This window comes from Salvelinus namaycush, unplaced genomic scaffold (assembly GCF_016432855.1).
Source record: "Salvelinus namaycush isolate Seneca unplaced genomic scaffold, SaNama_1.0 Scaffold433, whole genome shotgun sequence".
In the NCBI taxonomy this organism is placed as follows: Eukaryota; Metazoa; Chordata; class Actinopteri; order Salmoniformes; family Salmonidae; genus Salvelinus; species Salvelinus namaycush.
In genome coordinates, this window is record NW_024061124.1 from 152,492 (window position 1) to 180,039 (window position 27,548).

Below are 27,548 nucleotides of genomic sequence, written 5' to 3' on the forward strand. Positions count from 1 at the left end.
TATGTACTGCAGTGCATCTCCTTATGGACTGCACCAGATTTGCCAGTTCTTGCTGTGAGATGTTACCCCACTCTTCCACCAAGGCACCTGCAAGTTCCCAGACATTTCTGGGGGGATTGGCCCTAGCCCTCACCCTCTGATCCAACAGGTCCCAGACGTGCTCAATGGGATTGACATCCGGGCTCTTTGCTGGCCATGGCAGAACACTGACATTCCTGTCTTGCAGGAAATCAGAGAACGAGCAGTATGGCTGGTGTCATTGTCATGCTGGAGGGACATGTCAGGATGAGCCTGTAGGAAGGGGACCACATGAGGGAGGAGGATGTCTTCCCTGTAACGCATAGCGTTGAGATTGCCTGCATTGACAACAAGCTCAGTCTGATGATGCTGTGACACACCGCCCCAGACCATGACGGACCCCCCACCTCCAAATCGATCCCGCTCCAGAGTACAGGCCTCGGTGTAACGCTCATTCCTTTGACGATAAACGCGAATCCGACCATCACCCCTGGTGAGACAAAACCGCGACTCGTCAATGAAAAGCAGTTTTTGCCAGTCCTGTCTGGTCCAGCGACGGTGGGTTTGTGCCCATAGGCGACATTGTTGCCGGTGATGTCTGGTGAGCACCTGCCTTACAACAGGCCTACAAGCCCTCAGTCCAGCCTCTCTCAGCCTATTGCGGACAGTCTGAGCACTGATGGAGGGATTGTGCGTTCCTGGTGTAACTCGGGCAGTTGTTGTTGCCATCATGTACCTGTCCCGCAGGTGTGATGTTCGGACGTACCGATCCTGTGCAGGTGTTGTTACACATGGTCTGCCACTGCGAGGACGATCAGCTGTCCGTCCTGTCTCCCTGTAGCGCTGTCTTAGGCGTCTCGCAGTACGGACATTGCAATTTATTGCCCTGGCCACATCTGCAGTCCTCATGCCTCCTTGCAGCATGCCTAAGGCACGTTCACGCAGGGACCCTGGTCATCTTTCTTTTGGTGTTTTTCAGAGTCCGTAGAAAGGCCTCTTTAGTGTCCTAAGTTTTCATAACTGTGACCTTAATTGCCTACAGTCTGTAAGCTGTTAGTGTCTAAACGACTGTTCCACAGGTGCATGTTCATTAATTGTTTATGGTTCATTGAACAAGCATGGGAAACCGTGTTTAAACCCTTTACAATGAAGATCTGTGAAGTTATTTGGATTTTTACAAACTATCTTTGAAAGACAGGGTCCTGAAAAAGGGACGTTTCTTTTTTTGCAGAGTTTGTGGACACCTGCTCGTCAAACATCTCATTCCAAAATCTAGGGCATTTAATATGGAGTTTGTCCCCTTTGCTGCTATAAGAGCCTCCACTCTTCTGAGAAGGCTTTCCTCTAGATGCAGGGACTTGCTTCCATTCAGCCACTAGCATTAGTGAGGTCTGGCACTGATGTTGGGCGATTAGGCCTGGGTCGAAGTCTGCGTTCCACTTCATCCAAAAGGTGTTCGATGGGGTTGAGGTCAGAGCTTTGTGCAGGCCAGTCAAGTTCTTCCACACCGATCTCGACAAACCATTTCTGTTTGGACCTCGCTTTGTGCACAGGGGCATTGTCATGCTGAAACAGGAAAGGGCCTTCTCCAAACTGTTGCCATGAAGTTGGAATCACAGAATCATCTAGAATGTCATTGTATGCTGTAGTGTAAAGATTTCCCTTCACTGGAACTAAGAGAACTTGCCCAAACCATGAAAAACAGCCCCAGACCATTATTCCTACTCCATCAAACTTCAGTTGGCACTATGCATTGGGGAAAGTATTGGTTCCCTCGCATCCGCCAATCCCAGGTTGACTGCCAGATGGTGAAGTGTGATTCATCCCTCCAGAGAACCCGTGTTCCACTGCTCCAGAGTCCAATGGTGGCCCAGCTTTACACCACTCCAGCCGACGCCAGGCATTGCTCATGGTGATCCTAGGTTTGTGTGTGTTGCTCGGCCATGGAAACCCATTTCATGAAGCTCCAGACGAACAGTTATTGTGCTGAAGTTGCTTCCAGTGGCAGTTTGGAACTTGGTAGTGAGTGTTGCAACAGATGACACACGACTTTAACGTGATTCAGCACTCAGCGGTCCCTTTCTGTGAGCTTGTGTGGCCTACCACTTCGCGCCTGAGCCGTTGTTGCTCCTAGACGTTTCCACTTCACAATAACAGCACTTACAGTTGATGAACTGACTTGTTGGAAAGGTGGCATCCTATGACGGTGCCACGTTGAAAGGCACTGAGCTCTTCAGTAAGGCAAATCTACTGCCCAATGTTTGTCTATGGAGATTGCATGGCTGTGTGCACCTGTCAGTAACGGATGTGGCTGAAATATCTGAATCCACTAATTTGAAGGGGTGTCCACATACTTTTGTGTATATAGTATTTAAAAAAGAAAAATACTTTTGGTGACATGAATGTAACTGAATGCTGTATGTTGACAGAATTTTCTCCAAGCCTTTTTTCTAAAGTGAACCTGGAAATGTTAGTAACTTAGTACACAGTCTAGCTCCACACCTTTCTCTGAATTTAACCTGAAGGAGCAAGGTTTTATAACAGTCATAGACCTATTGTCTCTTGGAAGAGAAGCCTCAACTAACCTATGGCTGGCACCCAGGCTGCTATATAAGTCTTTCTGTCCGAAACCAGGAACGCAACTTTAGTTTTGAAAGTGTGGGGGGGGGGACTTTTTATATATATATATATTTTTTAAATTATTATTATTTTTTAATCCGGTCGGATGAACACTCCAAACAGCCTACCCGACCGCTCGGAGGTGTCCGCATGGTCTTAAAGCACACCGTTGCCTCGTTTTTGTATCACATTCCAATGATAAAACTGTGGCTGACAAAAAAATGCAATTTCAGAATGTGGGGGGAGACATGTCTCCCGTGAAAGTTAGTCTTCAGTTTCCTACAAGGGGCCCCCATCTATAATTGTACATGGAGAATGGCCCTATACCTCCTGGACCTCTAGTGTATCTGACACTCAGGCTAGGATAAACCTGTGTGGGGCAGAATCCCTTCAACCTCTTTTGGAATTCAACCTGAAAGCTGTATAAGTTAACACGCTCTAGGAGGCTCGTGGCCCTACAGCTCCTCTCTCTGTCCCCAGAGCCTTTTTAAAAAACATTTTATTAAAATTCTTACTCCCATCTCGGCGCTTTGGATCCCCTTGTATGGTTGCTTTGGAAGAGCATCTGACCACGGAATCACACAACTTTTTAGTCTAAGGATGTTAACCGTTAATCTGATTTCGGATGCATACAAATCTGTTTTATACGCATGCTTATGGTGATTCACTTTTCGCAAGTGGCACTTGCCACTTTGGCTAGAGGGACAACAGCCGGTGAACTCGTGATATTCTGTTCATGGTGCATAAACATTTACATTTAAGTCATTTAGCAGACGCTCTTATCCAGAGCGACTTACAAGTACATACATTCATACTTTTTTTTTTTTGTACTGGTCCCCCGTGGGAATCGAACCCACAACCCTGGCGTTGCAAGCGCCATGCTCTACCAACTGAGCCACACGGGGCCTAGAGTCCTTTTAACTTTCCTTGCTAGCTTACAGTTGAAGCTTTGATTGTGATAATCTGCAAACTAGTGTGGCACTATAGCATGATGCCAGCATTTTAGAGTAATGTAGTACAGTTTCATATAACACTACTGACCCTTTTAGAATACTGTAGTACAGTTTCATATAACACTACTGACCCTTTTAGAATACTGTAGTACAGTTTCATATAACACTACTGACCCTTTAGAATACTGCAGTACAGTTTCATATAACACTACTGACCCTTTAGAATACTGCAGTACAGTTTCATATAACACTACTGACCCTTTAGAATACTGTAGTACAGTTTCATATAACACTACTGACCCTTTAGAATATTGTAGTACAGTTTCATATAACACTACTGACCCTTTAGAATACTGTAGTACAGTTTCATATAACACTACTGACCCTTTAGAATACTGTAGTACAGTTTCATATAACACTACTGACCCTTTTAGAATACTGTAGTACAGTTTCATATAACACTACTGACCCTTTTAGAATACTGTAGTACAGTTTCATATAACACTACTGACCCTTTTAGAATACTGTAGTACAGTTTCATATAACACTACTGACCCTTTAGAATACTGTAGTACAGTTTCATATAACACTACTGACCCTTTTAGAATACTGTAGTACAGTTTCATATAACACTACTGACCCTTTTAGAATACTGTAGTACAGTTTCATATAACACTACTGACCCTTTAGAATACTGTAGTACAGTTTCATATAACACTACTGACCCTTTAGAATACTGTAGTACAGTTTCATATAACACTACTGACCCTTTAGAATATTGTAGTACAGTTTCATATAACACTACTGACCCTTTAGAATACTGCAGTACAGTTTCATATAACACTACTGACCTTTTTCAGCCCTGCCGATCTCTAAAGAACCTTCTAGTGCCTGTTTATAAAAAGTAATTTGTTTTATAAATTCAGCTGAATTGAAGCAACAGCCACTAGTCTCTAGTCTCTTGCAACAGCCACTAGCCACTAGTCTCTTGTATGAGCTGGTCTAATAATATCCACTTCACTTTCATGCTCATATCAGCTGTGGCAGCTGTGATTATCCAGCTACAGGGTTCTGATATATGGTATCCCAAGTGCATTTCCTCAGCTTGTCTCGGAGCGAAACATGTAATCATGGGTTGAATCACTTTTACGTAGTCCTAGCTGCGGCTCGGACGATGCCAACACGTAGTCCTAGCTGCGGCTCGGACGATGCCAACACGTAGTCCTAGCTGCGGCTCGGACGATGCCAACACGTAGTCCTAGCTGCGGCTCGGACGATGCCAACACGTAGTCCTAGCTGCGGCTCGGACGATGCCAACACGCAGTCTTAGCTGTGGCTCGGACGATGCCAACACGCAGTCTTAGCTGTGGCTCGGACGATGCCAACACGCAGTCCTAGCTGTGGCTCGGACGATGCCAACACGCAGTCTTAGCTGTGGCTCGGACGATGCCAACACGCAGTCTTAGCTGTGGCTCGGACGATGCCAACACGCAGTCTTAGCTGTGGCTCGGACGATGCCAACACGCAGTCTTAGCTGTGGCTCGGACGATGCCAACACGCAGTCCTAGCTGTGGCTCGGACGATGCCAACACGCAGTCTTAGCTGTGGCTCGGACGATGCCAACACGCAGTCTTAGCTGTGGCTCGGACGATGCCAACACGCAGTCTTAGCTGTGGCTCGGACGATGCCAACACGTAGTCCTAGCTGCGGCTGTTCTAGCAGATCATAATCTGATCAAAGCTAATCACTACCAAAGGGTTATCCCAGGGTTCTCCAATAGGTGTTGTTGGACATAAAGGACTGTAACATCACCAGGAGCTCAGTAATTTTAATTTAGGAAATATGTTCCCAAGTATTCCAACTCATAAATATAGAGGCATATATGAACGTATCCCAATGTAGTCAAGGTTTTGAACTTATTACGTTTTCTTTGTGAAATGCTGTATCGAGTATAGTTATATGCCCCCATCCACATCGACGGGGCTGTAGTGGAGCGGGTCGAGAGCTTCAAGTTCCTCGGTGTCCACATCACTGAAGATCTATCATGGTCCACCGATTATGATTTTTCAACACCAATACCGATTTTATTAGAGGACCAGAAAAAGCCGATACCGATTCATCTTTTTTGTGTGTGTATATATATTTTTAGTTGTTGTTGTAATAATTACAACAATACTGAATGAACACTTATTTTAACTTTAATATAATACATAAATAGATTCTATTTAGTCTCAAATAAATAATGAAAAATGCTCAATTTGGTTTAAATAATGCAAAAACACAGTGTTGAAGAAGAAAGTAAAAGTGCAATATGTGCCATGTAAAAAAAGCTAACGTTTAAGTTCCTTGCTCAGAATATATGAATGCTGGTGGTTCAATATTCCCAGTTCTTCAATATTCCCAGTTATCAAGTTTTAGGTTGTAGTTATTATAGGAATTATGACGCGTCGACTATTTCTGTCTATACCATTTTGTATTTCACAGACCTTTGACAATTGATGTTCTTATTGGCACTATAGTATTGGCAGCCTAATCTCAGGAGTTGATAGGCTTGAAGTCATAAACAGTGCTGTGCAACAAGCATTGCGAAGAGCTGCTGGCAAACGGAGTAAAGTTTGAATTAATGCTTACGAGCCTGCTGCTGCCTACCACCGCTCAGTCAGACTGCTCTATCAAATATCAAATCATAGACTTAATTATAATATAATAAACACATTTGGTCAATAATATGGTCAAATCCAGAAACTATCATTTCGAAAACAAAACGTTTATTCTTTCAGTGAAATACGGAACCGTTCCGTATTTCATCGAACAGGTGGCAACCCTAAGTCTAAATATTGCTGTTACATTGCACAACCTTCAATGTTATGTCATAATTATGTAAAATTCAGGCAAATTAGTCCTTACTCTGCCTGCAATGAACGCAAGAGAAGTGACACAATTTCCCTAGTTAATATTACCTGCTAACATGAATTTCTTTTAACTAAATATGCAGGTAAAAGAATATATACTTGTGTATTGATTTTAAGATAGGCGTTGATGTTTATGGTTAGGTACATTCGTGCAACGATTGAGCTTTTTTCGCGAATGCGCTTTTGTTAAATCATCGCCCGTTTGTCGAAGTAGGCTGTGTTTCGATGATAAAGTAACAGGCACCGCATTAATTATATGCAACGCAGGACAAGCTAGTTAACCTAGTAATATCATCAACCATGTGTAGTTAACTAGTGATTATGTTAAGATTTATTGATTGTTTTTTATGAGAAGTTTAATGCTAGCTAGCAACTTACCTTGGCTCCTTGCTGCACTCGCTTAACAGGTGGTCAGCCTGCCACGCAGTTTCCTCGTGGAATGCAATGTAATCGGCCATAATCGGCATCCAAAAATGCAGATTACCAATTTTGTTATGAAAACTTGAAATCAGCCCTAATTAATCGGCCATGCCGATTAGTCGACCTCTAGTCCAAACACACCAACACAGTCGTGAAGAGGGCACGATAACGCCTCTTCCCCCTCAGGAGGCTGAAAAGATTTGGCATGGGTCCTCAGATCCTCAAAAAGTTCTAACTAGGCCACTCAGGAACATTCAATGTCATTTTGGTAAGCAACTCCAGTGTAGATTTGATCTTGTGTAGATTATTGTCCTGCTGAAAGCTGAATTTCTCTCCCAGTGTCTGTTGGAAAGCAGACTGAACCAGGTTTTCCTCTAGGATTTTGCCTGTACTTTACTCTCTTCCGTTTTATTTTGCATAAAAAAAACTCTAGTCCTTGCCGATGACAAACATACCCATAACATGATGCAGTCACCATCATGCTTGAAAATATGAAGAAATGGTACTCTGTGATGTTGGATTTGCCCCAAACATAACGCTTTGTATTCAAGACAAGAAGTGAATAAAAAATACAGTATTAGACAATTCCACAAATACAATTTGAAGAATGCGTACCTGTTAATTGAAATGCATTCCTGGTGACTGCCTCATGAAGCTAGTTGAGAGAATGCCAAGAGTGTCATCAATGCAAAGGGTTTAGATCTATTTATATTTTTGGGTTACTACATGATTCCATATGTGTTTTTTCATAGTTTTGATGTCCTCACTATTATTCTACAATGTAGAAAATAGTAAAAATAAAGAAAAACCCTTGAATGAGTAGGTGTGCAAACTTTTGACTGGTACTGGGTGTGTATTTTTTATACCTCTTTTTCTCCCCAATTTCCAATTGGTAGTTAGTCTTGTCTCATCGCTGCGACTCCCGTACGGACTCGGGAGAGGCGAAGGTTGAGAGCCATGCGTCCTCTGAAACACAACCCTGCCAAGCCGCACTGCTTCTTGCCCACTTAACCCGGAAGCCAGCCGCACCAATGTGTCAGAGGAAACACAGTACACCTGGCGACCATGTCAGCTAGCATGCACCCGGCACGCCACAAGGAGTCACTAGAGAGCGATGGGACAAGGACATCCCGGGCCGGCCAAACCCTCCCCTAACCCGAACAACGCTGGGCCAATTGTGTGCTGTCTCCTGGTCGTGGCTGGCTACGACACAGGATCAAACTCGGCTCTGTAGTGACGCCTCAAGCACTGCGATGCAGAGCCTTAGACCGCTGTGCCACTTGGGAGGCCCAAAAAGTGAATTTATTTGCCACATTTTTTGTAATATTAGACTGAACAGGAATATTAACACAACAGGTAAAGTGTTGGTCCCATGTTTCAAGAGCTAAAATAATAGATCCCAGAATTTGTCCATACGCACAAAAAGCTTATTTCTCTCAAATTTTGTGCACACATTTGTTTACATCCCTGTTAGGTTGGCAAAGAAGAAATGCTCACTAACAGCTGTGGCATATCAAGAAGCTGATTTAAACAGCATGATCATTACACAGGTGCACCTTGTGTTGGGGACAATACAAAGCCACTCTAAAATGTGCAGTTTTGTCACACAACTCAATGCCACAGATGTCTCGAGTTGATGGAGCGTGCAGTTGGCATACTGACTGCAGGAATGTCCATCACAGCTGTTGCCAGATAATTGAATGTTAATTTCTCTACCATAAGCCACCGCCAACATTGTTTTAGAGAATATGGTAGTACGTCCAACTGCCCTCACAACCGCAGACCAAGTGTAACCACGCCAGCCCAGGACCTCTACATCCGATTTCTTCACCTGCGGGATCATCTGAGACAAGACAGCTGATGAAACTAGGTTTGCACAACCAAACAATTTCTGCATAAACTGTCAGAAACCGTCTCAGGGAAGCTAATCTGCGTGCTCGTCATCCTCACCAGAGTCTTGACCTGACTGCAGTTGGGCGTCGTAACCGACTTCTTCAGTGGGCAAATGGTCACCTTCGATGGCCACTGGCACGCTGGAGAAGTGTGCTCTTCACGGTTTCAGCTGTACCGGGCAGATGGCAGACGACGTCGTGATGCATATCTGTATTCCCAATCGTGAAATCCATAGATTAGGGCCTAATGAATTTATTTCAGTTGACTGATTTCCTTAAGAACTGTAACTCAGTAAAATCTTAGAAAATGCTGCTTGTTACATTTTTTCCAAATTTTTGTTCAATGTACTTTAGTGTCTTATTTCAAACAGGAAGCCTGTTATTGGAATAGTTTTATTCTGTACAGGCTTCCTTTTCACTCTGGTGACTTTAAAACCGTTACAGAGCCATTAAACTCTGTAACTGTTTTAAAGTCACCATTGGCCTCATGGTGAAATCCCTGAGCGGTTTCCTTCCTCTCTGGCATCTGAGTTAGGAAGGACACCTGTATCTTTGTAGTGACTGGGTGTATTGATACACCATCCAAAGTGTAATTAATAACTTCACCATGCTCAAAACTCGTATTTCAACCAATAGGTGCACTTCTTTGCGAACCATTGGAAAATCTCCCTGGTCTTTGTGGTTGAATCTGCTTGAAATTCACTGCTTGACTGAGGGACCTTACAATTAACTGTATGTGTGGGGTACAGAGATTGGGTAGTCATTTAAAAGTCATATGAAACACTGTTAGTGCACACAGTGTCCATGCAACTTTAATATGTGACTTGCTAAACACATTTTTACCCCTGAACTTTAGGCTTGCCATAACAAAGGGTTTAATACCAATTGACTCAAGACATTTAAGCTTTTCATTTTTGATTAATTTGTAAACATTTCTAAAACATAATTCCACTTTGACGTGTGTGTGTGTGTGTAGGCCAGTGACACAATCTCAATTTAATCCACTTTAAATTCAGGCTGTAACACAAAATGTAGAGTAAGTCCAGGCCTATGAATACTTTCTCTAGACACTATATATGTACATTACTACCTCGTACCCCTGCACATCGGCTCGGTACTGCTACTCCTTGTATATACAGAGCCTTCAGGAAGTATTCATACCCTTTTACTTTTTTCACGTTTTACAGCCTGAATAAAACCATTTATTACATAGATTTTGTGATCTACACACAATACCCCCATTTTAATTTTTTTATTTAACATTTTACTTAACTAGACAAGTCAGTTAACCTCTAATTCCTCCCAAACCCGGATCCGGGAGCACCCCCATCAGTAAAAAAGCTGACTAGCATAGCCTAGCATAGCGTCACAAGTAAATACTAGCATCTAAATATCATTAAATCACAAGTCCAAGACACCAGATGAAAGATACACATCTTGTGAATCCAGCCATCATTTCTGATTTTTAAAATGTTTTACAGGGAAGACACAATATGTAAATCTATTAGCTAACCACGTTAGCAAAAGACACCACTTTTTTTACTCCACCAGTTTTTTACTCCATCAGTAGCTATCACAAATTCGACCAAATAAAGATATAAATAGCCACTAACCAAGAAACAACTTCATCAGATGACAGTCTGATAACATATTTATTGTATAGCATATGTTTTGTTAGAAAAATGTGCATATTTCAGGTATAAATCATAGTTTACCATTGCAGCCACCATCACAACTCTCACCAAAGCGACTAGAATAACTACAGAGAGCAAGGTGTATTACCTAATTACTCATCATAAAACATTTCTTAAAAATACACAGCGTACAGCAATTGAAAGACACAGATCTTGTGAATCCAGACAATATTTCAGATTTTCTAAGTGTTTTACAGCGAAAACACAATATAGCGTTATATTAGCTTACCACAATAGCAAACATCACAACAGCATTGATTCAAGCCAAACATAGCGATAACGTATAAACCACCAAAAGATATTAATTTTTTCACTAACCTTCTCAGAATTCTTCAGATGACAGTCCTATAACATCATATTACACAATGCATATAGAGTTTGTTCGAAAATGTGCATATTTAGCGGCACAAATCGTGGTTATACAATGTGATTAGTGGCCAAAAATTCAAGCAATCTGTCCGGCGCCATTTTGGAGAGGCACCTAATCTAATCGAAAACTATTCATAAACTTGACTAAAAAATACAAGTTGGACAGCAAATGAAAGATAAATTAGTTCTTAATGCAATCGCTGGGTTACATTTTTAAAATTAACGTTACTTCAAGCATACAGCGTGCGCTAAAGCGAGACGCACTGAAATTCATGGCGGAATTATTATTTGACATTTGTCAACATAAGTACGAATTAACAGCATAAAGACTGCTTACTATTAGCTGAGCTTCCATCAGAATCTTGGGCAAGGTGTCCTTTCTCCAGAACAATCGTCTTTGGGTTGAAAGATGTCCTCTTGTCCTGTCGAAATAGCCGCTAACGTTAGCCACCCACTGGAGAGGTGTCCAACTCGTGAAAGCGCATCAGAAAGAAATCCAGGAAAATCGCAATAAACTGCTATAAGTCGGTTTAAATTAACTACCTTATGATGTCTTTAACACCTATAACGAATAAAAACATGACCGGAGATATAGAACTACTAAAACGAAAGCGTTTGCAGGACGCCATTGTGATGTCTTCTTGCGCCAGGCGCACCGTTGAAAAGGACGGTACTTCCGTTCCACGGTCTTATATAGGGTCCCAGATTGCGCAATCCACTCCATTCAAATTCTCCCCGCTTACTGACATCTAGAGGAAGACGTATGCAGTGCATGTAGCCCGATGGCTTACATGGGGACTTATAAACTGGCCTCAGAACAGGGACCTCGATTTCTGAAATCTCACTCCCTGACAGGAAATGTGCTGCAGAATGAGTTCTGTTTCACTCAGAGAAATAATTCAAACGGTTTTAGAAACTAGAGAGTGTTTTCTATCCAATAGTAATAATAATATGCATATTGTACGAGCAAGAATTGAGTACGAGGCAGTTTAATTTGGGAACGAAATTATTACATAGTGCAAATAGCACCCCCTATTGCCAAGAGGTTTTAAGAACAAATTCTTACTTTCAATGACAGCCTAGGAACAGTGGGTTAACTACCTTGTTCAGGGACAGAACAGATTTGTACCTTGTCAGCTCGGGGATTTGATCTTCTAACCTTTCGGTTACTAGTCCAACGCTCTAACCACTAGGCTACCTGCCGCCCCATAATGTCAAAGTGGAATTTTGTTAGACTTTTTTCAAATATATATTTGTTTTTAAACTTATGAATAGAATATGTTAACTTAAATGTCTTGATCCCTTGGTCTGGAACAGTGTTATTTTCAAGCCAGGTCACAGCAAAACATTCCATAACTCCTCTCAGCAGTGAAACAAAGTACACAACAACAACTTCCGTTCATCTCTAATGGGCTAACTATCTACTAATTTGTGTGATTAAGTTTGGTTGGCTTTGGTGACCTTGCCTCCAGCTGTTATGGTGACGTGACAGAACAGAACCCCATCCCTAGCCATCAAAGTTGGACCATGTTAGGACTATGCTGACTGTAATTAAGGTCCTAATTTAAGACCAGCAGACCAGTTGTCACAAGATGGGAGAGCAGCAGTAGGCTAAGCTCACGTCCCATATGGCACCCTATTCCCTATGTAGTGCACTACTTTAGAGCAGGACCCATAGGGAACAGGAAGCCATATGGGAACGTTGGCTAATAATGGTACATCTCTCCTTGGCTTTAACCGGAGTCAGTCAACGGATCTGATCACATCTCTCCTTGGCTTTTAACCGGAGTCAGTCAACGGATCTGATCACATCTCTCCTTGGCTTTTAACCGGAGTCAGTCAACGGATCTGATCACATCTCTCCTTGGCTTTTAACCGGAGTCAGTCAACGGATCTGATCACATCTCTCCTTGGCTTTTAACCGGAGTCAGTCAACGGATCTGATCACATCTCTCCTTGGCTTTTAACCGGAGTCAGTCAACCGATCTGATCACAAAGGCTGCGTTTTACACAGGCAGCCCAGTTATTGGCAAAAGATCTGATCTGATTTGGTCAAAAGACACGAGTGGTAAAAGATCAGAATTGGGCTGCCTGTGTAAACACAGCCATAGACCTTCCGTCTTCAATATGGAGGACATGGGATCCCGACCCAAATGACATTAGCTGAGCTGAGGAAAGCTTCATTGGTTTCATTGATTTGGCTTGTAGCCTCGGACAACGTTATGTATGAGAATGGTGTGTTTTATAGTCAGCTGTTGTTGGTATAGCGGTAAATGTACATGTTCAGATTTGGTAATGGATGGCCTAGACAACAGTCTATATCCCAGGCCCGGTGTAGGCCCGTTGTAGGCCCCGTTGTAGGCCCGGTGTGGTCCGTTGTAGGCCCGGTGTAGGCCCGGTGTGGTCCGTTGTAGGCCCGGTGTGGTCCGTTGTAGGCCCGGTGTGGTCCGTTGACTTATGTAACTCAATATGGAGTGGAAGTTCACAGGGAGTTTTATAGCCCCTCAAAGGCTTAAATCATTAGCCTAGGAATTCTTTGTTCAGAATTGGTTCATTCAAAGCTAATTAAGGCTAAATTAGCTGTTTAGTTTCGTGATATTTATTATCCACAAGAGGGTGTGTGTGCATGCGTGTGAATATAATAAATAAAATAAAAAAGTGAGTTCAGAAAGTATTCAGACCCCATGACTTTTTCCAGCCTTATTCCGTGGTTATGGTCTCGTCTCATTGCTGCAACTCCCCGACAGGTGAAGGTCGAGTCATGCATCCTCCGAAACATGACCCGCCAAACCATGCTTCTTAACACCCTCCTGCTTAACCCGGAAGCCAGCCGCACCAATGTGTCGGAGGAAACACCGTTCAACTGACGACCGAAGTCAGCCTGCAGATTCCCGGTTCGCCACAAGGAGTCGCTAGAGCGCGATGAGCCAAGTAAAGCCTCTTCCCCCCCCCCCCGGGCCAAACCCTCCCCTAACCCGGATGATGCTGGGCCAATTGTGCGGCCGCCGCCCTCCCGGTCACAGCCGGTAATGACACAGCCTGAGATCGAACCCCAGACTGTAGTGACGCCGCAACACTGCGATGCAGGGCCTTAGACTGCTGCACCACTCGGGAGGCCTTTACAGCATTATTCTACAATGAGGGGGGGGAAGTATGTAATCCAATCTACACACAATACCCCATAATGACAAAGCAAAAACATTGTTTAAATCTTTTTTTTGAAAATGTATTAAAAACAAAAATACTTTTTATTTACATAAATATTCAGACCTTTTACTATGAGACTCGAAATTTAGTTCAGGTGTATCCTGTTTCCATTGATCATCCTTGAGATGTTTCTACAACTTGATTTGGAGTCCACCTGTGGTAAATTCAATTGATTGGACATGCTTTGGAAAGGCACACACCTGTCTATATAAGGTCCCACAGTTGACAGTGCATGTCAGAGCAAAAATCAAGTCATGAGGTCGAAGGAATTGTCCATAGAGCTCCGAGACAGGATTGTGTCGAGGCACAGATCAGGGGAAGTGTACCAAAAATATTTCTGGAGCATTGAAGGTCCCCAAGAACACAGTGGACTCCATTTTTATATAGAAGTTTGGAACCATCTAGACTCTTCCTAGAGCTGGCCGTCCAGCCAAACTGAGTAATCGGGGGGGAAAGGGCCTTGGTCAAGGAGGTGACCAAGAACCCGATGGTCACTCTGACAGAGCTCCAGAGTTCGTCTGTGGAGATGGTTGTCCTTCTGGAACGTTCTCCCATCTCTACATCACTCCACCAATCAGGCCTTTATGGTAGAGTGGTCAGACGGAAGCCACTACTCAGTAAAAGGCACATGACAGCCCGCTTGGAGTTTGCCAATAGACACCTAAAGGACTCTCCAAACATGAGAAACAAGATTCTCTGGTCTGATGAAACCAAGATTGAACTATTTTGCTTGAATGCCAAATGTCACACCTGGAGGAAACCTGGCACCATCCCTACGGTGAAGCATGGTGGTGGTGGCAGCATCATGTTGTGGGGGATGTTTTTCAGTGGTAGGGACTGGGAGACTAGTTAGGATCGAAGGGAAAGACGAACAGAGCAAAGTACAGAGAGAGATCCTTGATGCAAACCTGCTCCAGAGCGCTCAGGATCTCCGACTGGGGGGCGAAGGTTCACCTTCCAACAGGACACCTTCCCCAGCCAAGACAGCGCAGGAGTGTGTATATAGATAGATACTGTAGATATACACATACAGAGCACTGTTCCAAATTGTCAGAAAAATAATACTAATAATAACGCTATTATTCTTGATCTCCTTGTTTATATTAATAAGATAATGTCATTATCATTAGTAAGGCTTAGTATAGCAGCTTTGTATCACCACCATTGAGCTGTAGGCCTACGAGTGCATCGTGGCTGATCTTAATACTGTGGGCCTATATTTTAATGCTTATATAGGCTACTGTATCAGTCGTGAATTAGTTAATGTCATCACACATCATAGGATAGAGTAATTTGCTTAAAGTAAACAATAAGTAAACAATTTTGGGAAATTACATTCACCCAGAGAAATAGACAATTAAAAAATAATAATGTTTTGTTGTTGTAATAAAGGCTTACAAAAACAAGAAACATTACAACACTTTGTGCTTATAATTAATTTTGTGTTGACATTGTTCCAAACGTTCAGAGAACCCTAACCTTGTAACCTAACAGCACCTGTTTGGCACACACATTCTGAACGCTTGTTCCTTACCTCTTGATATTATATTCCACTACTAGTCACATGTATTATTCCACACGTCCCCTTTCTACCTCCTGATCAACCAGAAACATTCCCCCCTTTCAAGTTTATTTGCCACGTCTTCTGCATCCATTTAGCTTGTTATGGTTTTTGGAGTTTATTATAAGCAATTTATTGATGTGATTTATGATATGCTATAGGTCGCGTGCATGTGATGTGTCACGTAAAGAGAGCAAGGGTTCAGGGCTGTGGGGAATGTTTTTTTTCCTAAAAATACAAAAAAGAGGGATTTTGGTAATGGAACTTTTCGGTCAGAAATGGCTGTAATTCTATTTCCCGCTTCAGCAACATGGGACAGTGCGATAAACACTGGTGGTCGCTGCAGCAGGGAGGAGAGAGACAACGGGTCACACAGTCACAGCGCCGTAAGACTGAGCCCGGCCCGGCAAGTCAACTGGACGCCATCTAATCATTTGTGTGTCTTTAAAAAAAAATCATTTTGAATTGAATCAAACCGTGAACTTAAAGCATCAGACAAGCTAAGTGAATATAGTTGATTTGATTAAAACACATTAGGATTTCAATCAATCAAGTTTACTTTTATATAGCCCTTCGTACATCAGCTAATATCTCGAAGTGCTGTACAGAAATCCAGCCTAAAACCCCAAACAGCAAGCAATGCAGGTGTAGAAGCACGGTGGCTAGGAAAAACTCCCTAGAAAGGCCAAAACCTAGGAAGAAATCTAGAGGGGAACCAGGCTATGAGGGGTGGCCAGTCCTCTTCTGGCTGTGCCGGGTGGAGATTTGTCTGAAATATGGAAAAATACACGTTTAAAAAAAAAAAAAAATAAATAAACCAATCGATTGGTCGAAAGAACAGAGGACTCTTGGTCGACCAAGATTTTTGTTTTGTCGGGGACAGCCCTACTGTGCATTCAAATTGCCAAGGATTTAAAATGCATTTAGGTTTATTGTCCATAACACATCGCCATGCACGTAGTCTGTGGTTGTGAGGCCGGTTGGGTGTAATGCCAAGGCAGCGTATGGTAGGGAAATTATTATTAAATTCTCTGGCAACTGCTCTGGTGGACATTCCTGCAGTCAGAATTCCAATTGCACACTCCCTCAACACAGACATCTGTGGCATTGTGTTGTGTGACACAACTGTTCATTTTAGAGTGGCCTTTTTATTGTCCCCAGCACAAGGTGCACCTGTGTAATGATCATGCTATTTTAATCAGCTTCTTAATATGCCACACCTGTCAGGTGGATGGATTATCTTGGATAAATGTTCACTAACAGGGATTGGAAACAAATTTGTGCACAACATTTGAGAGAAATAAGCTTTTTGTTCGTATGGAACATTTTCTATGTTCTTTTATTTCAGCTCATTAAACATGGGACCAACACTTTTTAAATGTTGCGTTTATATTTTTGTTCTGTATATGTGGGTGGCCGGTTTCCCGGACAAAGATTAAGCCAGGTCTAAAAGGCAATTTTCAAATCCAAGTTGATTGGTTGAATTTATCAGATGTTATAGTAGGTTGAGCTAAATGCTTCTGTTACTAGCTCCTAACAGTACAGCAAAAAATGTCAAACAAATATTCATAAAAATTGAGATTTGAATGTTCTTGAGGACCCCCCCCCCCCCCCCCCCCCCAATTTAGACTGAGGCGTTTCCTCCGTGACAACGTATGGAGAATTGCAGGAAATAAGCTAGAAACCTGCCATATTCTCTCCACCAACGAGGGGTGTGAACAGTGCTTGTGCCCATAGAAATAGACATGGGGGGGGATGTTCTCCAATGCTGGAAGTGGGCCCCCCCCAAGCGAAAATGTTTGGGAACCTCTGCTCCAAGGTAGGCAACAACAGGACAACTGCTCTGATGTACTATCCGGTTTTAAAAATGGCACCTGGTGCATTCTACTATTTACAGCTTTTAAGAGGAAGTTGAAAGCCGGACTGAGTAACTAAAATACGTGGTTCCCACAGCTTTGTACCGTGGTTCTACACTACAGAGGATACGTAACTACCAGATGACGGACCAGGTCAAATGTATCCCATTGTTTTTGAGCCTAACCTTCTCTCCCTCCCCCTCCGCCAGGTCCTTTCACTGATGTCGTCACCACCAACCTGAAGCTGAAGAACCCGTCTGATAGAAGAGTATGTTTCAAAGTGAAGACCACGGCTCCCAGGAGGTACTGCGTACGGCCCAACAGCGGCATCATAGAGGCAGGCGCCACCGTCACCATCTCTGGTGAGTCAAACGGGTCCCATCCATGGCTGGAATTACATTACTATTCGATTCATATTTCAAATCATCCCATATTCAATGAACTTGTCCTGTAATGGACAGTTTTCCCAACACACAGTCCACGGTGCCAAACGGCAAAACCATTATCCATTCATTTTTATGTGATGTGATGGATGGAGGGTTCTGATGAATGATAAATTATTCCTGAAGTAAGAACGGGATTTTTAACTACATTCGGTCAGATTGTCCTGCTCTAATTTACATGATCAATGGACAATCTGGTGCTTTTCAAATTAAATTATAGCATAATTCAAGCACTTGTTTTTTTGCTGAGATATGTGTGTGTGTGACTTTGTCTTCAATCTATTCCAGTAATGCTCCAGCCCTTTGACTACGACCCCAATGAGAAAAGTAAACACAAATTCATGGTCCAGAGCATCTTTGCTCCGCCTGATGAGTCTGAACTCGATGCTATGGTGAGTAGTCTAGTTCTTACCTCTACAACTGCTGGAGTGGCTTCTCCCTGTTCCTGGGTCCTGTAGGGCTCGGTTGGTAGGGCGTGGCTCGGTTGGTAGGGCGTGGCTCGGTTAGTAGGGCGCGGCTCGGTTGGTAGGGCGCGGCTCGGTTGGTAGGGCGCGGCTCGGTTGGTAGGGCTCGGTTGGTAGGGCGCGGCTCGGTTGGTAGGGCGCGGCTCGGTTGGTGCGGCTCTGTTGGTAGGGCTCGGTTGGCGCGGCTCTGTTGGTAGGGCGCGGCTCGGTTGGTAGGGCGCTGCTCGGTTGGTAGGGCTTGGTTGGTAAGGCGCGGTTGGTAGGGCTCGGCTCGGTTGGTAGGGCACGGTTGGTAGGGCGCGGCTCGGTTGGTAGGGCGCGGCTCGGTTGGTAGGGCGCGGCTCGGTTGGTAGGGTGCGGCTCGGTTGGTAGGGCTCGGTTGGTAGGGTGCGGCTCGGTTGGTAGGGCGCGGCTCGGTTGGTAGGGCTCGGTTGGTAGGGTGCGGCTCGGTTGGTAGGGCTCGGTTGGTAGGGTAGGGCTCGGTTGGTAGGGCTCGGTTGGTAGGGTAGGGCTCGGTTGGTAGGGCGTGGCTCGGTTGGTAGGGCGCGGCTCGGTTGGTGCGGCTCTGTTGGTAGGGCGCGGCTCGGTTGTTAGGGCGCGGTTGGTAGGGCGCGGCTCGGTTGGTAGGGCTCGGTTGGTAGGGCGCGGCTGGTAGGGCTCGGCTCGGTTGGTAGGGCGCGGCTCGGTTGGTAGGGCTCGGTTGGTAGGGTGCGGCTCGGTTGGTAGGGTGCGGCTCGGTTGGTAGGGCTCGGTTGGTAGGGCAGGGCTCAGTTGGTAGGGCTCGGTTGGTAGGGCGCGGCTCGGTTGGTAGGGCGCGGCTCGGTTGGTAGGGCGCGGCTCGGTTGGTAGGGCGCGGCTCGGTTGGTGCGGCTCTGTTGGTAGGGCGCGGCTCGGTTGGTAGGGCGCGGCTCGGTTGGTAGGGCGCGGTTGGTAGGCTCGGTTGGTAGGACTCGGCTCGGTTGGTAGACCATAGTGGCTCTGGATAAGAGAGTCTGCTAAATGACTCACTACTGTAGTAGTAGTGAACAAGCATGGGAAACAGTGTTTAAACCCTTTACAATGAAGATCTATGAAGTTATTAGGATTTTTACGAATTATCTTTGAAAGACAGGGTCCTGAAAAAGGGACGTTTCTTTTTTTTTCCCCGAGTTGAGTTGATTTTAGACCAGCTCAGTAGTCTACATATAGTTGATTTTAGACCAGCTCAGTAGTCTACATATAGTTGATTTTAGACCAGCTCAGTAGTCTACATATAGTTGATTTTAGACCAGCTCAGTAGTCTACATATAGTTGATTTTAGACCAGCTCAGTAGTCTACATATAGTTGATTTTAGACCAGCTCAGTAGTCTACATATAGTTGATTTTAGACCAGCTCAGTAGTCTACATATAGTTGATTGTAGACCAGCTCAGTAGTCTACATATAGTTGATTTTAGACCAGCTCAGTAGTCTACATATAGTTGATTTTAGACCAGCTCAGTAGTCTACATATAGTTGATTTTAGACCAGCTCAGTAGTCTACATATAGTTGATTGTAGACCAGCTCAGTAGTCTACATATAGTTGATTTTAGACCAGCTCAGTAGTCTACATATAGTTGATTGTAGACCAGCTCAGTAGTCTACATATAGTTGATTTTAGACCAGCTCAGTAGTCTACATATAGTTGATTTTAGACCAGCTCAGTAGTCTACATATAGTTGATTTTAGACCAGCTCAGTAGTCTACATATAGTTGATTGTAGACCAGCTCAGTAGTCTACATATAGTTGATTGTAGACCAGCTCAGTAGTCTACATATAGTTGATTGTAGACCAGCTCAGTAGTCTACATATAGTTGATTTTAGACCAGCTCAGTAGTCTACATATAGTTGATTGTAGACCAGCTCAGTAGTCTACATATAGTTGATTGTAGACCAGCTCAGTAGTCTACATATAGTTGATTGTAGACCAGCTCAGTAGTCTACATATAGTTGATTGTAGACCAGCTCAGTAGTCTACATATAGTTGATTGTAGACCTGCTCAGTAGTCTACATATAGTTGATTTATTAAAACACAGGGTGTGTCTATATATGGAGAAATACATGTTTTAACATTTCGACCGACCGATTGGTCAAAAGAACAGACGAGACTCGGTCAAACCAGAGTATTATTGTTGTTGTTGGAGAGCTCTAGAACAGAGCGCCCCGTGGTGGCGGTTATGGTATGGGCAGGCACAAGCTACGGACAACGAACACGATTGCATTTTATCGATGGCAATTTAAATGTACAGAGATACCGTGACGAGATCCTGAGGCCCGTTGTCGTGCCGTTCATCCGCCGCCATCACCTCATGTTTCAGCATGATAATACACGGCCCCGTGTCACAAGGATCTGTACACAATTCCTGGAAGCTGAAAATGTCTCAGTTCTTCCATGGCCTGCATACTCAGCAGACATGTCACCCATTGAGCATGTTTGGGATGCTCTGGAGCGACGTCTATGACAGCGTGTTCCAGTTCCCCCCCCCCAATATCCAACAACTTGGCACAGCCATTGAAGAGGAGTGGAACAATATTCCAATAGGCCACAATCAACAGCCTGATCAACTCTATGTGAAGGAGAGTTGATCAGGCTGTTGACACCAGTTACTGACTGGTTTTCTGATCCACACCCCTACTTTATTTTTATGTCTGTGACCAACAGATGCTTATCTGTATTCCCAGTCATGTGAAATCTATAGATTATGGCCTAATGAAGGTAAAACAATGAACCTATATCTTTAAATAATTTAACCTCTAAACTATATTTCTGATCACAGTATTTTCAATAGTTATTAGCAGCACTATTTAGCTGATGTGGTTGATTTTTGTGGACTCAAACCAGTGAGTTTAACATTCTTCAAGAATATGGGCGCATTTGTATTAGTTACAGTGAAAAAGGTGGGACTGTTGTTCCCTTATCATATAATTGGTACATTTACTATCAATATAGCATTAAACAGTTATCCAGATTTGCATCTTGGTAACAACCCACCCCCAACAAAACCATATGAGATCCACAGGTGTGGTAGTTTCCCCTATAGTCCAGTAGAGGGCAGCAACCGGTGTGGTAGTTTCCCCTATAGTCCAGTAGAGGGCAGTAACAGGTGTGGTAGTTTCCCCTATAGTCCAGTAGAGGGCAGCAACCAGTGTGGTAGTTTCCCCTATAGTCCAGTAGAGGGCAGCAACCAGTGTGGTAGTTTCCCCCTATAGTCCAGTAGAGGGCAGCAACAGGTGTGGTAGTTTCCCCCTATAGTCCAGTAGAGGGCAGCAACCAGTGTGGTAGTTTCCCCTATAGTCCAGTAGAGGGCAGCAACAGGTGTGGTAGTTTCCCCCTATAGTCCAGTAGAGGGCAGCAACAGGTGTGGTAATTTCCCCTATAGTCCAGTAACAGGTGTGGTAGTTTCCCCCTATAGTCCAGTAAAGGGCAGTAACAGGTGTGGTAGTTTCCCCCTATAGTCCAGTAGAGGGCAGCAACCGGTGTGGTAGTTTCCCCTATAGTCCAGTAGAGGGCAGTAACAGGTGTGGTAGTTTCCCCTATAGTCCAGTAACAGGTGTGGTAGTTTCCCCCTATAGTCCAGTAGAGGGCAGCAACAGATGTGGTAGTTTCCCCCTATAGTCCAGTAGAGGGCAGTAACAGGTGTGGCAGTTTCCCCCTATAGTCCAGTAGAGGGCAGCAACAGGTGTGGTAGTTTCCCCCTATAGTCCAGTAGAGGGCAGTAACAGGTGTGGTAGTTTCCCCTATAGTCCAGTAACAGGTGTGGTAGTTTCCCCCTATAGTCCAGTAAAGGGCAGTAACAGGTGTGGTAGTTTCCCCCTATAGTCCAGTAGAGGGCAGCAACAGGTGTGGTAGTTTCCCCCTATAGTCCAGTAGAGGGCAGCAACGGGTGTGGTAGTTTCCCCCTATAGTCCAGTAGAGGGCAGCAACAGATGTGGTAGTTTCCCCCTATAGTCCAGTAGAGGGCAGCAACAGGTGTGGTAGTTTCCCCTATAGTCCAGTAGAGGGCAGCAACAGGTGTGGTAGTTTCCCCCTATAGTCCAGTAGAGGGCAGCAACCAGTGTGGTAGTTTCCCCTATAGTCCAGTAGAGGGCAGCAACAGGTGTGGTAGTTTCCCCCTATAGTCCAGTAGAGGGCAGCAACAGGTGTGGTAGTTTCCCCCTATAGTCCAGTAGAGGGCAGCAACCAGTGTGGTAGTTTCCCCTATAGTCCAGTAGAGGGCAGCAACAGGTGTGGTAGTTTCCCCCTATAGTCCAGTAGAGGGCAGCAACAGGTGTGGTAGTTTCCCCTATAGTCCAGTAACAGGTGTGGTAGTTTCCCCCTATAGTCCAGTAAAGGGCAGTAACAGGTGTGGTAGTTTTCCCCTATAGTCCAGTAGAGGGCAGCAACCGGTGTGGTAGTTTCCCCTATAGTCCAGTAGAGGGCAGTAACAGGTGTGGTAGTTTCCCCTATAGTCCAGTAACAGGTGTGGTAGTTTCCCCCTATAGTCCAGTAGAGGGCAGTAACAGGTGTGGTAGTTTCCCCTATAGTCCAGTAACAGGTGTGGTAGTTTCCCCCTATAGTCCAGTAGAGGGCAGCAACAGGTGTGGTAGTTTCCCCTATAGTCCAGTAACAGGTGTGGTAGTTTCCCCCTATAGTCCAGTAGAGGGCAGCAACGGGTGTGGTAGTTTCCCCCTATAGTCCAGTAGAGGGCAGCAACAGATGTGGTAGTTTCCCCCTATAGTCCAGTAGAGGGCAGTAACAGGTGTGGTAGTTTCCCCCTATAGTCCAGTAGAGGGCAGCAACGGGTGTGGTAGTTTCCCCTATAGTCCAGTAACAGGTGTGGTAGTTTCCCCCTATAGTCCAGTAGAGGGCAGCAACAGATGTGGTAGTTTCCCCCTATAGTCCAGTAGAGGGCAGTAACAGGTGTGGTAGTTTCCCCCTATAGTCCAGTAGAGGGCAGCAACAGGTGTGGTAGTTTCCCCCTATAGTCCAGTAGAGGGCAGCAACCAGTGTGGTAGTTTCCCCTATAGTCCAGTAGAGGGCAGCAACAGGTGTGGTAGTTTCCCCCTATAGTCCAGTAGAGGGCAGCAACAGGTGTGGTAGTTTCCCCTATAGTCCAGTAACAGGTGTGGTAGTTTCCCCCTATAGTCCAGTAAAGGGCAGTAACAGGTGTGGTAGTTTCCCCCTATAGTCCAGTAGAGGGCAGCAACCGGTGTGGTAGTTTCCCCTATAGTCCAGTAGAGGGCAGTAACAGGTGTGGTAGTTTCCCCTATAGTCCAGTAACAGGTGTGGTAGTTTCCCCCTATAGTCCAGTAGAGGGCAGCAACGGGTGTGGTAGTTTCCCCCTATAGTCCAGTAGAGGGCAGCAACGGGTGTGGTAGTTTCCCCCTATAGTCCAGTAGAGGGCAGCAACGGGTGTGGTAGTTTCCCCTATAGTCCAGTAACAGGTGTGGTAGTTTCCCCCTATAGTCCAGTAGAGGGCAGCAACAGATGTGGTAGTTTCCCCCTATAGTCCAGTAGAGGGCAGTAACAGGTGTGGTAGTTTCCCCCTATAGTCCAGTAGAGGGCAGCAACAGGTGTGGTAGTTTCCCCTATAGTCCAGTAACAGGTGTGGTAGTTTCCCCCTATAGTCCAGTAAAGGGCAGTAACAGGTGTGGTAGTTTCCCCCTATAGTCCAGTAGAGGGCAGCAACAGGTGTGGTAGTTTCCCCCTATAGTCCAGTAGAGGGCAGCAACGGGTGTGGTAGTTTCCCCCTATAGTCCAGTAGAGGGCAGCAACAGATGTGGTAGTTTCCCCCTATAGTCCAGTAGAGGGCAGCAACAGGTGTGGTAGTTTCCCCTATAGTCCAGTAGAGGGCAGCAACAGGTGTGGTAGTTTCCCCCTATAGTCCAGTAGAGGGCAGCAACCAGTGTGGTAGTTTCCCCTATAGTCCAGTAGAGGGCAGCAACAGGTGTGGTAGTTTCCCCCTATAGTCCAGTAGAGGGCAGCAACAGGTGTGGTAGTTTCCCCCTATAGTCCAGTAGAGGGCAGCAACCAGTGTGGTAGTTTCCCCTATAGTCCAGTAGAGGGCAGCAACAGGTGTGGTAGTTTCCCCCTATAGTCCAGTAGAGGGCAGCAACAGGTGTGGTAGTTTCCCCTATAGTCCAGTAACAGGTGTGGTAGTTTCCCCCTATAGTCCAGTAAAGGGCAGTAACAGGTGTGGTAGTTTCCCCCTATAGTCCAGTAGAGGGCAGCAACCGGTGTGGTAGTTTCCCCTATAGTCCAGTAGAGGGCAGTAACAGGTGTTGTAGTTTCCCCTATAGTCCAGTAACAGGTGTGGTAGTTTCCCCCTATAGTCCAGTAGAGGGCAGCAACGGGTGTGGTAGTTTCCCCCTATAGTCCAGTAGAGGGCAGCAACAGATGTGGTAGTTTCCCCCTATAGTCCAGTAGAGGGCAGTAACAGGTGTGGTAGTTTCCCCCTATAGTCCAGTAGAGGGCAGCAACGGGTGTGGTAGTTTCCCCTATAGTCCAGTAACAGGTGTGGTAGTTTCCCCCTATAGTCCAGTAGAGGGCAGCAACAGATGTGGTAGTTTCCCCCTATAGTCCAGTAGAGGGCAGTAACAGGTGTGGTAGTTTCCCCCTATAGTCCAGTAGAGGGCAGCAACAGGTGTGGTAGTTTCCCCCTATAGTCCAGTAGAGGGCAGTAACAGGTGTGGTAGTTTCCCCTATAGTCCAGTAACAGGTGTGGTAGTTTCCCCCTATAGTCCAGTAAAGGGCAGTAACAGGTGTGGTAGTTTCCCCCTATAGTCCAGTAGAGGGCAGCAACAGGTGTGGTAGTTTCCCCCTATAGTCCAGTAGAGGGCAGCAACAGGTGTGGTAGTTTCCCCCTATAGTCCAGTAGAGGGCAGCAACAGATGTGGTAGTTTCCCCCTATAGTCCAGTAGAGGGCAGCAACAGGTGTGGTAGTTTCCCCTATAGTCCAGTAGAGGGCAGCAACAGGTGTGGTAGTTTCCCCCTATAGTCCAGTAGAGGGCAGCAACAGGTGTGGTAGTTTCCCCCTATAGTCCAGTAGAGGGCAGCAACAGGTGTGGTAGTTTCCCCCTATAGTCCAGTAGAGGGCAGCAACAGATGTGGTAGTTTCCCCCTATAGTCCAGTAGAGGGCAGCAACAGATGTGGTAGTTTCCCCCTATAGTCCAGTAGAGGGCAGTAACAGGTGTGGTAGTTTCCCCCTATAGTCCAGTAGAGGGCAGCAACAGGTGTGGCAGTTTCCCCTATAGTCCAGTAGAGGGCAGTAACAGGTGTGGTAGTTTCCCCCTATAGTCCAGTAAAGGGCAGCAACAGATGTGGTAGTTTCCCCCTATAGTCCAGTAGAGGGCAGCAACGGGTGTGGTAGTTTCCCCTATAGTCCAGTAACAGGTGTGGTAGTTTCCCCCTATAGTCCAGTAGAGGGCAGCAACGGATGTGGTAGTTTCCCCCTATAGTCCAGTAAAGGGCAGCAACAGATGTGGTAGTTTCCCCCTATAGTCCAGTAGAGGGCAGCAACAGGTGTGGTAGTTTCCCCTATAGTCCAGTAGAGGGCAGCAACAGATGTGGTAGTTTCCCCCTATAGTCCAGTAGAGGGCAGTAACAGGTGTGGTAGTTTCCCCCTATAGTCCAGTAGAAGGCAGCAACGGGTGTGGTAGTTTCCCCTATAGTCCAGTAACAGGTGTGGTAGTTTCCCCCTATAGTCCAGTAGAGGGCAGCGACAGGTGTGGCAGTTTCCCCCTATTGTCCAGTAGAGGGCAGCGACAGGTGTGGCAGTTTCCCCTATAGTCCAGTAGAGGGCAGCAACAGGTGTGGCAGTTTCCCCTATAGTCCAGTAGAGGGCAGTAACAGGTGTGGTAGTTTCCCCCTATAGTCCAGTAAAGGGCAGCAACAGATGTGGTAGTTTCCCCCTATAGTCCAGTAGAGGGCAGCAACGGGTGTGGTAGTTTCCCCTATAGTCCAGTAACAGGTGTGGTAGTTTCCCCCTATAGTCCAGTAGAGGGCAGCAACGGATGTGGTAGTTTCCCCCTATAGTCCAGTAAAGGGCAGCAACAGATGTGGTAGTTTCCCCCTATAGTCCAGTAGAGGGCAGCAACAGGTGTGGTAGTTTCCCCCTATAGTCCAGTAGAGGGCAGCAGTTTTCCCCCATAGTCCAGTAGAGGGCAGTAACAGGTGTGGTAGTTTCCCCTATAGTCCAGTAGAGGGCAGCAACAGGTGTGGCAGTTTCCCCTATAGTCCAGTAGAGGGCAGTAACAGCTGTGGTAGTTTCCCCTATAGTCCAGTAGAGGGCAGCAACAGGTGTGGTAGTTTCCCCTATAGTCCAGTAGAGGGCAGCAACAGGTGTGGTAGTTTCCCCCTATAGTCCAGTAGAGGGCAGCAACAGGTGTGGTAGTTTCCCCCTATAGTCCAGTAGAGGGCAGCAACAGGTGTGGTAGTTTCCCCCTATAGTCCAGTAGAGGGCAGCAACAGGTGTGGTAGTTTCCCCTATAGTCCAGTAGAGGGCAGCAACAGGTGTGGTAGTTTCCCCCTATAGTCCAGTAGAGGGCAGCAACAGGTGTGGTAGTTTCCCCCTATAGTCCAGTAGAGGGCAGCAACAGGTGTGGTAGTTTCCCCTATAGTCCAGTAGAGGGCAGCAACAGGTGTGGTAGTTTCCCCTATAGTCCAGTAGAGGGCAGCAACAGGTGTGGTAGTTTCCCCCTATAGTCCAGTAGAGGGCAGCAACAGGTGTGGTAGTTTCCCCCTATAGTCCAGTAGAGGGCAGCAACAGGTGTGGTAGTTTCCCCCTATAGTCCAGTAGAAGGCAGCAACGGGTGTGGTAGTTTCCCCTATAGTCCAGTAACAGGTGTGGTAGTTTCCCCCTATAGTCCAGTAGAGGGCAGCAACAGATGTGGTAGTTTCCCCCTATAGTCCAGTAGAGGGCAGCAACAGGTGTGGTAGTTTCCCCCTATAGTCCAGTAGAGGGCAGCAGTTTTCCCCTATAGTCCAGTAGAGGGCAGCAACGGGTGTGGTTGTTTCCCCCTATAGTCCAGTAGAGGGCAGCAACGGGTGTGGTAGTTTCCCCCTATAGTCCAGTAGAGGGCAGTAGTTTTCCCCCATAGTCCAGTAGAGGGCAGTAACAGGTGTGGTAGTTTCCCCTAT

At 45.5% G+C, this 27,548-nt stretch overlaps 1 protein-coding gene across 1 annotated transcript in view; it reads left to right on the forward strand.

Annotated features, from left to right (window-relative positions):
- LOC120041307 (vesicle-associated membrane protein-associated protein A-like) overlaps window positions 1-27,548 on the forward strand; it is a 45,330-nt gene that overhangs the window by 6,009 nt on the left and 11,773 nt on the right. Inside the window, exons 2-3 of the mRNA XM_038986246.1 lie at window positions 17,711-17,863; window positions 18,233-18,336. Of these exons, the coding sequence (XP_038842174.1) occupies window positions 17,711-17,863; window positions 18,233-18,336 (257 nt within the window). The remainder of the gene's footprint in view (window positions 1-17,710; window positions 17,864-18,232; window positions 18,337-27,548) is intronic.